This window comes from Neltuma alba, unplaced genomic scaffold, assembly GCF_004799145.2.
Source record: "Neltuma alba isolate B1F8T4 unplaced genomic scaffold, ASM479914v2 tig00012508_pilon, whole genome shotgun sequence".
In the NCBI taxonomy this organism is placed as follows: Eukaryota; Viridiplantae; Streptophyta; class Magnoliopsida; order Fabales; family Fabaceae; genus Neltuma; species Neltuma alba.
Genome location: NW_021636976.1, coordinates 616,889 through 629,021, shown reverse-complemented (window position 1 = coordinate 629,021; position 12,133 = coordinate 616,889). Strand labels below are relative to the sequence as shown.

Sequence of the window (12,133 nt, the reverse complement as noted above, 5' to 3'; positions counted from 1 at the left end):
CAAAAGGCAAATTTCAATCAAAGAGTACTTTAGCTCACAGCCACAACTCCCAAATTATATTAATTACTCTTCCAGTTCTTAATATAAGATCCAATTGTTAAATTAGTTTTGGTCCTAAATATAAAACCCATTTCTCATATTTATCAATTTTCTTTAAAGTACCCTTATAGATACTCCCTCAACCATAATCAAGTAGAAGAAGAAGAGGTATTAAAAAAGATGATTATGGTATTTTAGGAAAAACATGTCACATTTCTTATAATAAACTAACTTACCTAACTTCTTTAATCTAATCAAATTAGTTAAATAGGTCTTATAGTAAGGACCAGAGGAGTATTAGTGTTTCATTGTAGTCTGCTTTGGGACTTGAAATGCTGTGTGAATCAAAATCGATGAAGGGGTGACATACATACGCAAATGATATGAATCACATTACTTAATAATCTAAGATACAAAACCTCAGGATAATTAGTACAAACAAGTATGGATGCTTATTTCAGGGAAATTTGTAGGCGAAAAAATTCAGTGATGATAGTTTAGAAAGTGACTAACAAGACGGGAGTGCTGGTGCTGAATTCATTGATGAGATGCTTGTTCTCACAAAACAAGTCACAGGATGACATAAATCACTTAGCATGACCACGTCTCACATTTTTGGTTTCTTCTGATGTTGTATGCTCTTAAATTTAATGTCACAATTGAATAATATTAATATATATACTCAATGTTCTTAGGGAAAATGACAAAAGAAAAGGCTGAAAATTACTAAATTCCAAATTAGTTTTGGTTACTATACTTTATTTAGTGTTAGCAACACTGAATTTGCAGATAACAACAAATTTTTATTAACGTTTCTTATTTGACATTTAGTAATTTTTAGCTTTTTTTTTTGTTATTTTCTCATGTTTTTGCTAATAAAAGAATATAAAAAAAAAAAAAAGAGATGCGCAAGATCCAGTAGTTTAACATTATAAGATCAGCATCTATAATTTGCAAGTCTACCATAACACAATATTCCATGAACCGAACCTGAAGAAATAAACCGGGTTTTCAGCGCTCAAACTCAATGAGCGCGACAAGTGTAGAGCTCAAAGAACAGAGTATCATGAACAGAGCAAACTAGAGAAACATACCTAACTTTTGACACAAAAAGAGAGGCACATAACATGCAAATCCTACTTCTTTGAGGACTTCCCCTTCTTCTGTGAGGCTTTTCCCTTTGTGTTGTCTGTGAAAGAGTCCATACTCTTGTCCTTGAAATGCATGATGCCCGAGCTGAATTCTGGGGATAGGATTTTGGCAATCTCAGGAAAACTAATACTACTTTTTCCTCGTAAAAGCGTTTGCAAATTCTGCTCCCATATCTTATCTTTCTTGATACCAGGACTCTGTGGGGTATATTTTATTGTCAAGTGAGAAGCGATAATAATGTTCAAGCTTAAATAGAGTAAAGCACAAAACAAGCTCCAGAAAATGTATTATTCAGCAGAAAAAAATATTCCACTCAGTATACTTGTATGGAGAAAACACTGGGCAAAAGGAAAGGAAACGCCATTCATACTTTCGGGAGGTACAGGCTCTCCACAATATCACTGAATAGTCCCATACACACCTTGTGGGGGGGGGGGGGAACCAAACCCATGTTATATGCCACAAATCAAACACCCACTCTCACATGTTCTGCACCTCACCTATATTCTATCTTTGGGCTCGAGGCCCATGTTCAACAGCACTATAAATGATAGGAATTCCAAATATTCCATCATTTCCTTAGACCTTAAAAAGATTTTCCCATCAAGCCAACTGCCATCAATTTTGCATATACTAGGTTTTTAAGCATCAAGGTGAGATGAGTTTCTTGGAAATTGAGGGGTTAGGCTTGTGTCTTAGCATGTCTATGGAGGATGCAAAAGAAAATTCCAAGAGAGCTTTCATGGCTACTATAGGCTGGGAAAATTGGAGGAAAGGGAAGTATGGGTCTACAACACCCCTACGTGTCCTATTTGCTTGGTCAGATGTCACATGACATGAGAAGCATGGCGTATTATACGCTTCATAATAATATTATTGACTAGTTCAAATTCCAACATTATTGGGCTCAAATAAGGGATAGATCTCCTAGCATGAAACACAGACAATTTTGCTAATGGATAGCACAAAACTTTTGAGTTGGGAGTCAATTATATACTTTTGAAGGTGAGGGGGCTTAATTGTTCATGCCCCTAAGCTGGAGATCTCCCCCAAAGACCAGAATAAGAAAAGCCATGTCAAATGGTACAAAAGCCATTGACATCCAGAGGCCTGGAAAAAGATGGTTTTGCTTTTTCCTTTTCTTTTGTTTTTTTTTTGGGGTTGGGGGTGGGGGGCATCACATCTCATAACACTAAAAGCTCCATGAATTTAGGTGTAGGCCTGTGGACGGGTTGCACGTTAACATTAACATCTACAAAATAGGCCCGGAATGGACTTGGGGAAAAATAAAATTTCCATTGGTTAGAAACAGATGTTAAATAACTAAATAAAAATACATAACTTCAGAGATTCTGTGACCAGAATCATAGATAAATGAATGCAACAAGTCAAATCCAAGTGCTTTTAAATACAACCCATTTCACAAAAAGAAAATTTTTTGCAAGCCAACATGAATAGCTATGGACATATATGAACCACCTGAAGAATAATGTTAGAAAAATTCTCATAATTGTGACGGACAACATTCATCAAACAATGGGTAGGTTGCCCACGGAAATGATTCATACAATTAAGTCAGATTGTCCTCGTAAAAAGAAGGAGAAGAAGAAACAATAGAGGGAGAGAGTAAGAACCCGGGAATTGTTGAGTTTAATGAACTTAGAGAGGAGCAAGGCGGTTTCGGATCGCGATTGATCAGGGACTCCCAAGAACTTGCACAGCTCACTCGAGGCTTTGGTGTTCTTGCCATTTTTTATGTTACCAAGTCCGGTCAAAGACTTTGATGCCGTCGACATAGACCTCTGCCCTGATCTCAATACAGCAGCAACGCTGCCTAGAGAGACGCAGATCCTGTGGTGATTCATTGGTTTTCTCACTAGAATTTTCAGGCAACTTATGCGTTGCTTACTAGGATCTTCTCGAAGACCAAGGTAGCCACTCTGCAAAGCCAGCAGAAGAAATTTTAATGTAAGGGAATGCAATCGGGGGGCACCAAAACTCCAAAAGCCAAGGAGATTTCGAGCCATATTTTAAGTTTTAACAGAACACTTACCTTAGGTCGGACACGTTCTCCCCACCGTCTGAGTGGGCTCTATCAGCCGCCAGTCACTGCTCAGCCGTCGCACCCGTCTTCACGCAGACCAATCCAGGCTGCCAACCAAAATGCTCGTCGACTATCACTTAGATGACATTTTGGGGCTACGAGGGTAATGTTGGCATTATGAAATCTTCCTAAGCACAAAATGGTCAAAGAATTTTGCATTCCAACGAAACAGGGATTGAAATTTGAAACCCAAAACGAAAATAGCCTCAAAGTGTCAGTAATAATATACTAATGTTTTTATTCAGCATATATAAGTAATAGAATAGAATGAAGATTGAGACGTGAAAATCCCACTATACCCTCATTTTAACGATGGAATCATTGACTGGTGAACTGTGCGCAGCATTGCGCTCAAAAATCCTCTTTTTCCCACTCTTTGTCGAAATAAATTTTGCCTTCCCGGTTAATACTGTGATTTTCTTCGCGAATCGGCGCACTGGCTACATCAATGGAGGAATCAAAAGAAGCTCAGGCTCCACCTCAAGTCTCCAATCCCCCAAGCACTGCTCCAACTCTGCCTCCCCAGCCTCCTCCCGCTTACGCTGCCCTTCCACCCAAGAGCAAGAAGAGACCTCTCGAAAGCGACGCCCACTTGCAAAATTCCCGTTTATTTAAGATTCGAGCTATTATCAGAGATCTTCGTCCCCGTTTTATCGAGGTATATTACATACTATTTGCGAAAAAATTGGAGAATTTGAGTAGATCATACTTATCTGGGACTGGGAGTAGAATTTCTGTTCCTTTTAGTTGTCTGTGTTCCTTACAGACTCTTAATAGCATGAATTTTTTCCTTACCAGTTCGTATTTACATTTTTGGTTCAAATCGGATGATTTCATTAGCTATTTGTCCCTCAAAGGCCTGAGAGTGGTTATGTCGACGCATACCATGTTATCGATGTGACCCTTCTTTTTTAATCTTTCGCTAAATATGCGAGTAAATCTAGTATAATTTGCCTTGATGCCAAACCTATCTAACTGCTGGATATGTTGGAATCTACGAATTTTTATTTAATTTTTCAACGTGGTTTGTTTGTTGGTGGAATTGATAGATGCAGATAAATCTTAGGAAATTCTGTGGTAGAACTGAAGACAGTCTATTTACTTCTCATCTTATGAAATTTGGTGCTCTTGGTCTTGGGCCTATGGTAGGGGGTTGATGCCCTTAATCTCACATTGTTTATGCTATTATTGATCAGGAAATTTCTGAAAATGGGTTGATGGGTGACCAATATCAGATCCAAATCACAGTATTATTTTCGAATTACCAGGAAATTTTGTTATCTGGATCTGGAGATGCTGTGTGTTCATCAAGCTGAGATAATGAAGAAAAGCACTTGCGCTTATTTGTAGTCAAAAGATGCCTTTCAAGTTAATGGATATTTTTATAGGCTTTCTTTCATCGTTTAGGTTGTCCTACGCGTATAAACTGAGTAGTGTAGCATTGATTCTGTGAAGGTAAGATGGAAGTGACGGTTAAAAGTGTTTTAAACCTAAATGAGTAAATATTTGTGAAAAGGTCCTTCCATTTGTTGTAATCGTCTTTGTTGCTCGGAATTGGTGCTTCCTAAAACATGCAAATGTCTTGTCTTATTTTCCACAACTTTTTCCTTACATCTGAAGCTTAATACTCTAACGACATGTTATTAGACATGCTTGACCTGAAATTGTTGGGTTACATTGTTTGGGCTCTTGGAGAAATGGAAGTTGTTATTGTGGTTCTAATTTATTTATTTATTTATTTATTATTATTATTTTTGTTGGCGAGCTCTCCATGTAATAATATCTTTCTCCATTTGATCTTGAAGGTACTCCGAACATCTGACTTCCAAAACTGCCAAGCATCTAATGAAATTCGTGAACGTAAGCTCATCCAGTTACATTTTTATTTACTGCCTAGCTGATCATTGAGCTCCATCTCAATCTTGTCCGTCTACTAGATTTTGCTTTTATCATTGCCTTTGCATCTATCGTCCTTCTGGTTGGTGGGGGTTTCTTATTTTGGTAGTGCTGAAGATCTTTTAGGCTAATACAGCGTTTTAAACAGTGGTTGTGGTGCTTGATGCCAGTGTGTAAACGAACAACTGTAAACAGTGATCCTGGTTTTAAATTGAGGTGGTAATTGATGCCATTGTGGAACCAGCAACTGCAATTTAAATCCTTGGTTTCATCAATTGGGCTGGTCTACTATGAATTACACGGTGATATTCTTGATTATTTAAGTTTGTTACGATCTGCTGATGAAGTCTTACACAGGTTTGGGCTGGCCATCTGAACAGTAACCTTTTTTCTGTTTTCTGTTTTCTTTGTTTTTTTTTTTTGGGGGAAATTAGCCTCGTGTGTTTGTGTGGAATCTGCCATCAAATATATACCCGCCATCTTATGTGATGGTCCGCACGCTGCTATGCAATAAATTTATTATTTCCAAGGACTAGCTCTGGTGAAAGTGAACTTTTGGGGAATAAAGCCGAAGCTGTCTGAAAATATAGAGATAAAATCATTACTTAAGTCCCTGTTATATCTACAGCTGGTTAAAGTTGACCTTTGGCTTTAACTTGTGACTCCAGAGTTGAAGACACTGGTTGAGTTATGCAAACAGAATGTGCAGGAAAGCAAGCCTTCATCTTGCGAGAACTTTGAAGGCAAAACACCATTGCCTGGAAGGCCATCTGAAACTAAGATTCCACCATCAGTTGCCCTTGAAAAACAGCAGGCAGAAGATGGACAGCCGCAGGGGACATATATTGTTGGAGGGTCTGCTTTTGGCTGGAACTTTATCACCTATTCAGGCAAGGAAGCTGTCTATTATGGTTTGACAAAGGAACAATTTCGAGCTAAGTACCCAGTGCCATGTCTCGTCTCAGACTAACAAGAAATTTTAACCCGCGCAATCTATACCACTGATTTCTGACACCAATTCATTGCTTTAGTAGGTATGATTACCGGTAAATTTTATCATGGAAGAGTTATACACTTCTGGATATTGTATGTTGTTCCTGGATGACCATTTTTTAAAACTAAATGCGTTCAACAGCCATCAACTATGATTCTTGTAGTTTCAATTTTTTAGCAGCTAGTTTTCAAATTTCATTATGTGGTGAGCAGGCCATGCTTTCTAAATTGTCAACAATCTATGATTGATAACTTGTAGCGTGTGAAAGGAATTTCTTTATATCGGAAATTTAAATAGACAGGCTGATCCTTTTGATTACATTTATCTTGGCTATTTTTGCGGGAAGATATGCTGAAATAATTATATTTTTGTTTCCAACTATATTTTGATTTTTCATATTACAATCTAACTTCAGGTTAATTTGACGTAAGTTGTTTTTAGTTTTAGTAAAGACCCCATGTTTCCCCATATTACGTTTTGGCCTTCAACTTTCATCTTTGCAAATTTTATTTTATGTGAAAATTTTAATATCACTTGATGTGGGTACATAATGAATAAAATCTTTTTAAGTGTTTTGTTGTAGCAACTAAACATAGTTTTTCTGCATTGTAAATTTGAGTGTACGTACGTACATATGTATAAATATTGAAGCTGTGACAAAGTATCACTTTTTTTGGCTTCGCAGAGTCGCAGTATACAGATAAAAATTGCCAAAGAAAGTTCAAATCAAGCTGTATTCTCACGAAGTAACAAGTCTAACTTCATAGTATCTTCAGCTAGGACAATCTATTATCTATCATAAGTTTTAAGACAGGAATTTTTCCTCTTACGATAACAAAAGCCGTACTGTATATGAGCAAAACGTTGCAGCCAAGCGGCGTGGAACCTCTCCATTACACCCTCTCTTCACTCACTGTTCATTGAATTAAAATGGTACGTTTAGGTAAAAAATAACACCAGACGGTAATTTCTGATATTGATAATGCATATATTGGGATGAACATGAGGGAAAAATAAGAGCAAAGCTGCAATCACGACATACATGTATTGCTAATGACATTGGAAGCGATGCACATGGAAATCCTAGGAGTTGCAGAAATAATCAAATAAGATTTTGTTGACTGGGAAGAAGCAAGAGATTAAAAGAGCCAGAGAAAAGTGATGATTTGAGAGCTAAAGGATCAGAAGGCTGTCGAAGGCCAGCATTGGGAGGAGGGGCTAAAGAAGAAGAAGAAAGGAATTTGGGAGTGAATAGTGGTTGTGGAAAACTGCATGCACAGCGGCCATTTTGGTTGGGGTTAAATCTATATCATAGGAAGACGACGAGAGAGAGATGATGAAGACAAGGGTTTTGAGCCTATGTGAAAAGCGTGGCAATCAATGAGGCTTGATAATAATTGGCTGGGTGTTATTTTTTATTTAAATGCAGCGTTTTAATTTATAACCGGAGAAAGAGTGTCATGGAGAGGTACCGCGCTGGCAAAGTTTTCGATGGCATGAGATCAAGTTAAAGTACCTCTAGAACTTTTCATAATACATCCACGTGAACCATTTTTCTCAAACGCGGCTGACATGAATGGCTAAAAATTCATCCGCATGCAGTACATCTAAGTCGCTATTCTCTGTCAGCAAGAACCCTCATGGTTGCTAGTCAGTCAATCACAAAAATCACACCATGGAAAAAAGTTGGTCCAACTCAATTAACATGAGGTTGAAAACTTGCGATGGGAAGAAATTGATGAGCTGCTAAATAAGTAAGGATTGATTTGAAGTAATTATCTTTATGTATTAAATTTATTGAACATGCACCTTCCAACAACTAAGATGGTAGCTTACTCAAATTTAAAATATCCCTCAATCACAACACTTTGATCTAAGGCCTTGGACTGTAAATTTATCACTTCTACTCCTTGCTCAAAGCTCTTCAATGGTTTTAGAGGATCCGTCTTCACAGATCCATTCCAAAATGGCAAAATTTCGGCCACAAACTTGTTAAAATACTTCTTCTCAATGCCTTCCTTGACAAGCTCTTCAAACTCAGAAAAACTTCCCCTCACATCCAACAAAACACTGCACAATCCTTGACGATAGCAATAATCTAAGATCGCGTCCAGATTTACCTGATCAACAGCCACAGTTTCAATTCCTTGGTGAGCCATTTCAGTAGCTGCTGTTGTACTATCTGTGAAAATTATATCTTTACCAGTAACTTCATTGATGACAAAAGGAGCTTGGTTTGAACAACTAGAATTCCTTCGTACTATAACACGCATTGGTTGATTTGCTCCAGGTTCCTTGGATGAAGGCAATGGCAAGTTTTCGTTAAATAAGGAAGACGAAAGTAACACAGCGTCATATTCTTGTAGTAACCGCGAATAGTATCCACCACGATCTATAGCTGTGGGTCCGAGTACATCCAGAAAGTGTCCATTGACAGAGAGGGAATATCTGCTACGCATGAATATGCTATGTTATGAAATGCAAGTCCATTTAAGATATTAAAAAGCAGGCAAATCAGTAAACGGAGGTGTAAATGGGAGAGACCAGGTGTCAACCCAATCCTGACTACAGCTCACTGGAAAGTTGGGCATCAAAAGAAGGCCTGATAATGACCTGGTAGTTTTCAGGTTTGTGTGGCCCCGATGACACTAGGGTTTCATGGGCCAATGTACACTCATAGAATTTCTCTTAATTAAGCAAAAATACCAACTGATAGAGGTGGAATGAAATTACCTTAAAGCAAGGAAAGGCTTTCCTGTCAACATACGGTGAGTATAGGCCTCGAGAAGGCTCTTGCATAATTCTTCCTCTACACCCACAACAACTTCAATTCCAGCATCTCTCAATCTACGCACCCCATTAGAGGCCACAACAGGGTTTGGATCCACCATTCCAACCACAACCTTCTTCACTTTGGCTTTAATCAGAGCTTCAGTACAAGGTGGAGTTCTCCCAAAATGACTACAAGGTTCCAAGCTCACATATGCTGTGGCATTCTCAGCCAAATCACCCGCATCTCTCAGAGCAAACACCTGATTCATATTCAAACTAAAGAAATTAAGCACCAAACAAGGATGTTCTAACTAAATTCCAGAAAAGAATCACAATTAAGGTCAGATCTCCATAATATTATACAGCAGTTTATTAAATTTCTCACATCATAATTTGAATTCAATGAAGTTCACTTCACAAGTTTAAAATATCACAATATTTCAAGGGAAGACCAGAAACGTTTTCAAAATATAACAACGCATATAAGTTTCATTATTCTACAAGCATAATGACTAGAAAAAAGTAGGTACCTCAGCATGAGGCTGCCCGGCTTTAGGGTGGAACCCTTCACCAACAACTTCCCCATCCTTCACAATAACACATCCTACCATTGGATTGGGGCTGGTAAACCCACTTGCCTTTCTTGCAAGCTCTACACATCTTCTCATGTACGTGCTATAATCGTTCTGTCCATTATTGCTGCATCGCACCCTAATAGAATGGGAACAACTACTCCAAACACGTTTTCTATTCACCCACAAGGGTGATTTGCAAAATCTGGAAGTCAGACCTGGTCTCGCGCCAAGCTTAGAGGGTTTCTGAGCCAAAGGAAAAGATGCCAGACTTCGAGGAGTGGCATTGGATAAGAATTTGGGTGAACGAACAATGTTATCTTGAAGTGAAAGTCCCAGTGCTTGCATGCTTTGCTGGATAGCAGAACTAAAAATTATTATAAAAGATATAGCTAAGTCACAGAAAAATCAGACAACACAAGACATTGTCCTTTGATCATGAAGCTTGAAATGTCTTGGATACAATGAGAAAATTGTTAATTCATTATGGCGCCCCGCCATTGATCAATGGAACCCGCTTGTGTCATAAAATGAGTCGCCCATGGTCTTTCTTTTTCAGCGATTTAAAACATAATCAACGGCACGAAGGAAACAATTATTCATACGTATCAAACCCATTAGCACATCTTGTTTCAAAACTTCCCAAATTCACCCGTCAGCGGAGCATTTTCAAAATCCCGCAACGCAAGCGAATTCAACTAGACACTAACGAAACTTTTAGCAATGACAGTGCAAGAAGAAGTAGGGTAGAAGAGATTACCTCTATATTCTATATTTGGAGGTCTCTTGCTTCCTTCCCTACTCTCTCTGCTTTTCGATAATTCGCCTTCTTTTGATTCTGCTTCCTCTTTTAGAGTTGTTCACACAGTTGCCCCGTAACTCGCAACATTCGTTCCGAACCACCACGTCAAATTTTCCCCTATCCTTTGATGAGACAAAAACTTCAGACTCGCGGAGGAAGCCAAATCTCTGATGAAGTTGAATCCATGGGGGTATCGTCCGTAACCATGCCGGGGCATGGCTACTATAGCGGAGCAAAACGGCATTTATCATGTGGGTCGAGTCCTCTCAGTGTCATCCTGTCCCTCCAAATGATCCAGAAGCTTATGGCTCGCCACGTCATCAGCAAAACAAGTCTTCATTAGAACATCCTGCCTCAACCTTTCGCTTCTCTCTCCTCATTCGACTCCCAACAACCATTACCTGCGGCCATGCCTTCCCTCGCTGTCCTTTCTCATCATTCACCTCTTTAAGGTTGTTGAACCCATCTCCATGGTCCATGTCATTGTTCTTGTTTCTGCTTCTTCCTCACGAGCCAATGAGTATGTTTGGGTTTGGTATTTCTTCAGCTGTCGGTGCCACTGCTGTCCCTGACCCCTATTCTGTGAACGGTTCGTGAATGGTCCCATTCTTGGTGCTTTCCTTTACACCCCTTCTTGCCGCTTAAATACCTATTGTTTCATTATTTCTCACTTGCTCACAAGAACTGAGGTATTCTTTGTAATAATCTGGCTCTAAAGTTTACATTTTTTTTTTCATTTTTGTTTCCCTTTCCTTTCAACATTTATCGGGCTTCATTGTTTTTCAATGGTTTTGTCTTCAACTGGGTATGTTCATTTCCGTTCTTCTTCACTACGTTGGTGCTTTATTCCAATCAAAAGCCATGGTGGAAACTAACACACTTTCAGTTCTCACCAGTGCTTCTTAATCCTTTGCTGTTGGTAATTTTTATTCCTTTTATTTTTCAGCTTCATTAGCCAGGGATTAATTCGCATTGAGCTAATTTATAATTTGTTTCATATATTATTGGCTTCATTTGGTGAGTGCTTTCGGAATAGGGATGACTGGGAATCAAGGATTTGGTTTTGGTTTGCTGCCATCACCAATATGGGAATGAGACCATAGATGAAGTGTCCACAGCCTGTTGAATGAATTTGACCAGAGATGGTTGAGACATAGAGGCGGAAGACTGAGGAAGAACCGCGAAGTTCGAAGAGGAGAGAGAGGCTGAAGGTTGGGAAATATTTGCTCTTGGGAGGGACCAAGTGAAGATTCATTTTCAATTGTTTGAAGATGACGTGGCAAGCCGTAAGCTTTTGGATCATTCGAAGGGACAGGATTTTGATCCCTGAGGGACGCCGAGAAAATTGGATGCGGCGAGGATCTCGACCCTTTATGGATCATCATGCAGGGGGCTGGAAAACGAACAATAAGATAGGGTCATCTATCTTGAGTTTTGACTTTTTATGGGCCTTTTGTAGCCCAGTTAAAAGATTTCAATTTCATGGCTGAAAATATATTATATTGTCTGTTACAATAACAAGCTCATTGGGGGGGGGAAGGAATCTGGGTGGGCATAATGTGGCAAAGGAAGAGCATAGTTGCAAATTAAAATAGGATAAAAAAAGAAGAAGAAGGAATCACATCAAACAGGCACTCAGAGAACGCCCGAGCGAGCGGGTTGAGATCGACGGAGCAATCGCGGCGACGAGGAGTAGAGTGGAGTGAGGCCGTGCCGAGAGTGAAATGAAAGTGACGATGGGATGAATGATGAATCCGTGATTTAGGATTTTGGGTTTGGGTTTGGGTTTCTGCCTTTTTGCA

The 12,133-nt window shown here is 39.0% G+C and overlaps 3 protein-coding genes across 5 annotated transcripts; 1 reads left to right on the top strand and 2 right to left on the bottom strand.

Annotated features, from left to right (window-relative positions):
- Positions 1-944: 944 nt before the first annotated feature.
- Positions 945-3,352, bottom strand: LOC114727753 (uncharacterized). The gene is made up of 3 exons (XM_028914470.1): positions 3,245-3,352; positions 2,826-3,131; positions 945-1,388 (listed from the first exon to the last, which is right to left on the bottom strand). The coding sequence occupies exons 2-3, from the start codon at positions 3,054-3,056 to the stop codon at positions 1,176-1,178; spliced, it is 444 nt and encodes a 147-aa protein (XP_028770303.1). The 5' UTR covers positions 3,057-3,131; positions 3,245-3,352; the 3' UTR covers positions 945-1,175.
- Positions 3,353-3,572: 220 nt separating this feature from the next.
- LOC114727752 (uncharacterized) lies at positions 3,573-7,095 on the top strand. 2 transcript variants are annotated; one of them, XR_003738616.1, is made up of 4 exons: positions 3,573-3,953; positions 5,101-5,155; positions 5,860-6,225; positions 6,871-7,095. XR_003738616.1 is itself a non-coding variant. In XM_028914469.1 (3 exons), the coding sequence occupies exons 1-3, from the start codon at positions 3,744-3,746 to the stop codon at positions 6,159-6,161; spliced, it is 567 nt and encodes a 188-aa protein (XP_028770302.1). In that variant the 5' UTR covers positions 3,573-3,743; the 3' UTR covers positions 6,162-6,505. The 2 variants fall into 2 exon arrangements, 1 of the variants encoding a protein (XP_028770302.1); XM_028914469.1 differs by lacking the exon at positions 6,871-7,095 and having other exon boundaries at positions 5,860-6,505.
- An 817-nt stretch (positions 7,096-7,912) lies between these two features.
- LOC114727751 (riboflavin biosynthesis protein PYRD, chloroplastic) lies at positions 7,913-10,550 on the bottom strand. Of its 2 annotated transcripts, none has more exons than XM_028914468.1 (4): positions 10,290-10,550; positions 9,488-9,896; positions 8,919-9,217; positions 7,913-8,633 (listed from the first exon to the last, which is right to left on the bottom strand). In XM_028914468.1, exons 2-4 carry the CDS (start codon positions 9,875-9,877, stop codon positions 8,018-8,020), a joined length of 1,305 nt encoding a protein of 434 aa, XP_028770301.1. In that variant the 5' UTR covers positions 9,878-9,896; positions 10,290-10,550; the 3' UTR covers positions 7,913-8,017. The 2 variants fall into 2 exon arrangements, with proteins under 2 accessions (XP_028770301.1, XP_028770300.1); XM_028914467.1 differs by having other exon boundaries at positions 9,488-9,883; positions 10,290-10,549.
- Between the last annotated feature and the right edge of the window lie 1,583 nt (positions 10,551-12,133).

Coding starts and splice junctions, on each gene's coding strand:
- LOC114727753 (XM_028914470.1), bottom strand. CDS start 3,056: ATGAATCACCACAGGATCTGCGTCTCTCTAGGCAGCGTTGCTGCTGTA. Junction 1,389..2,825: donor TTAAACTCAACAATTCCCGG/GTTCTTACTCTC, acceptor TATACCCCACAG/AGTCCTGGTATCAAGAAAGA.
- LOC114727752 (XM_028914469.1), top strand. CDS start 3,744: ATGGAGGAATCAAAAGAAGCTCAGGCTCCACCTCAAGTCTCCAATCCC. Junction 3,954..5,100: donor TTCGTCCCCGTTTTATCGAG/GTATATTACATA, acceptor TTGATCTTGAAG/GTACTCCGAACATCTGACTT. Junction 5,156..5,859: donor ATCTAATGAAATTCGTGAAC/GTAAGCTCATCC, acceptor TTGTGACTCCAG/AGTTGAAGACACTGGTTGAG.
- LOC114727751 (XM_028914468.1), bottom strand. CDS start 9,877: ATGCAAGCACTGGGACTTTCACTTCAAGATAACATTGTTCGTTCACCC. Junction 9,218..9,487: donor CCGGGCAGCCTCATGCTGAG/GTACCTACTTTT, acceptor AATATGAATCAG/GTGTTTGCTCTGAGAGATGC. Junction 8,634..8,918: donor AAGCCTTTCCTTGCTTTAAG/GTAATTTCATTC, acceptor CATGCGTAGCAG/ATATTCCCTCTCTGTCAATG.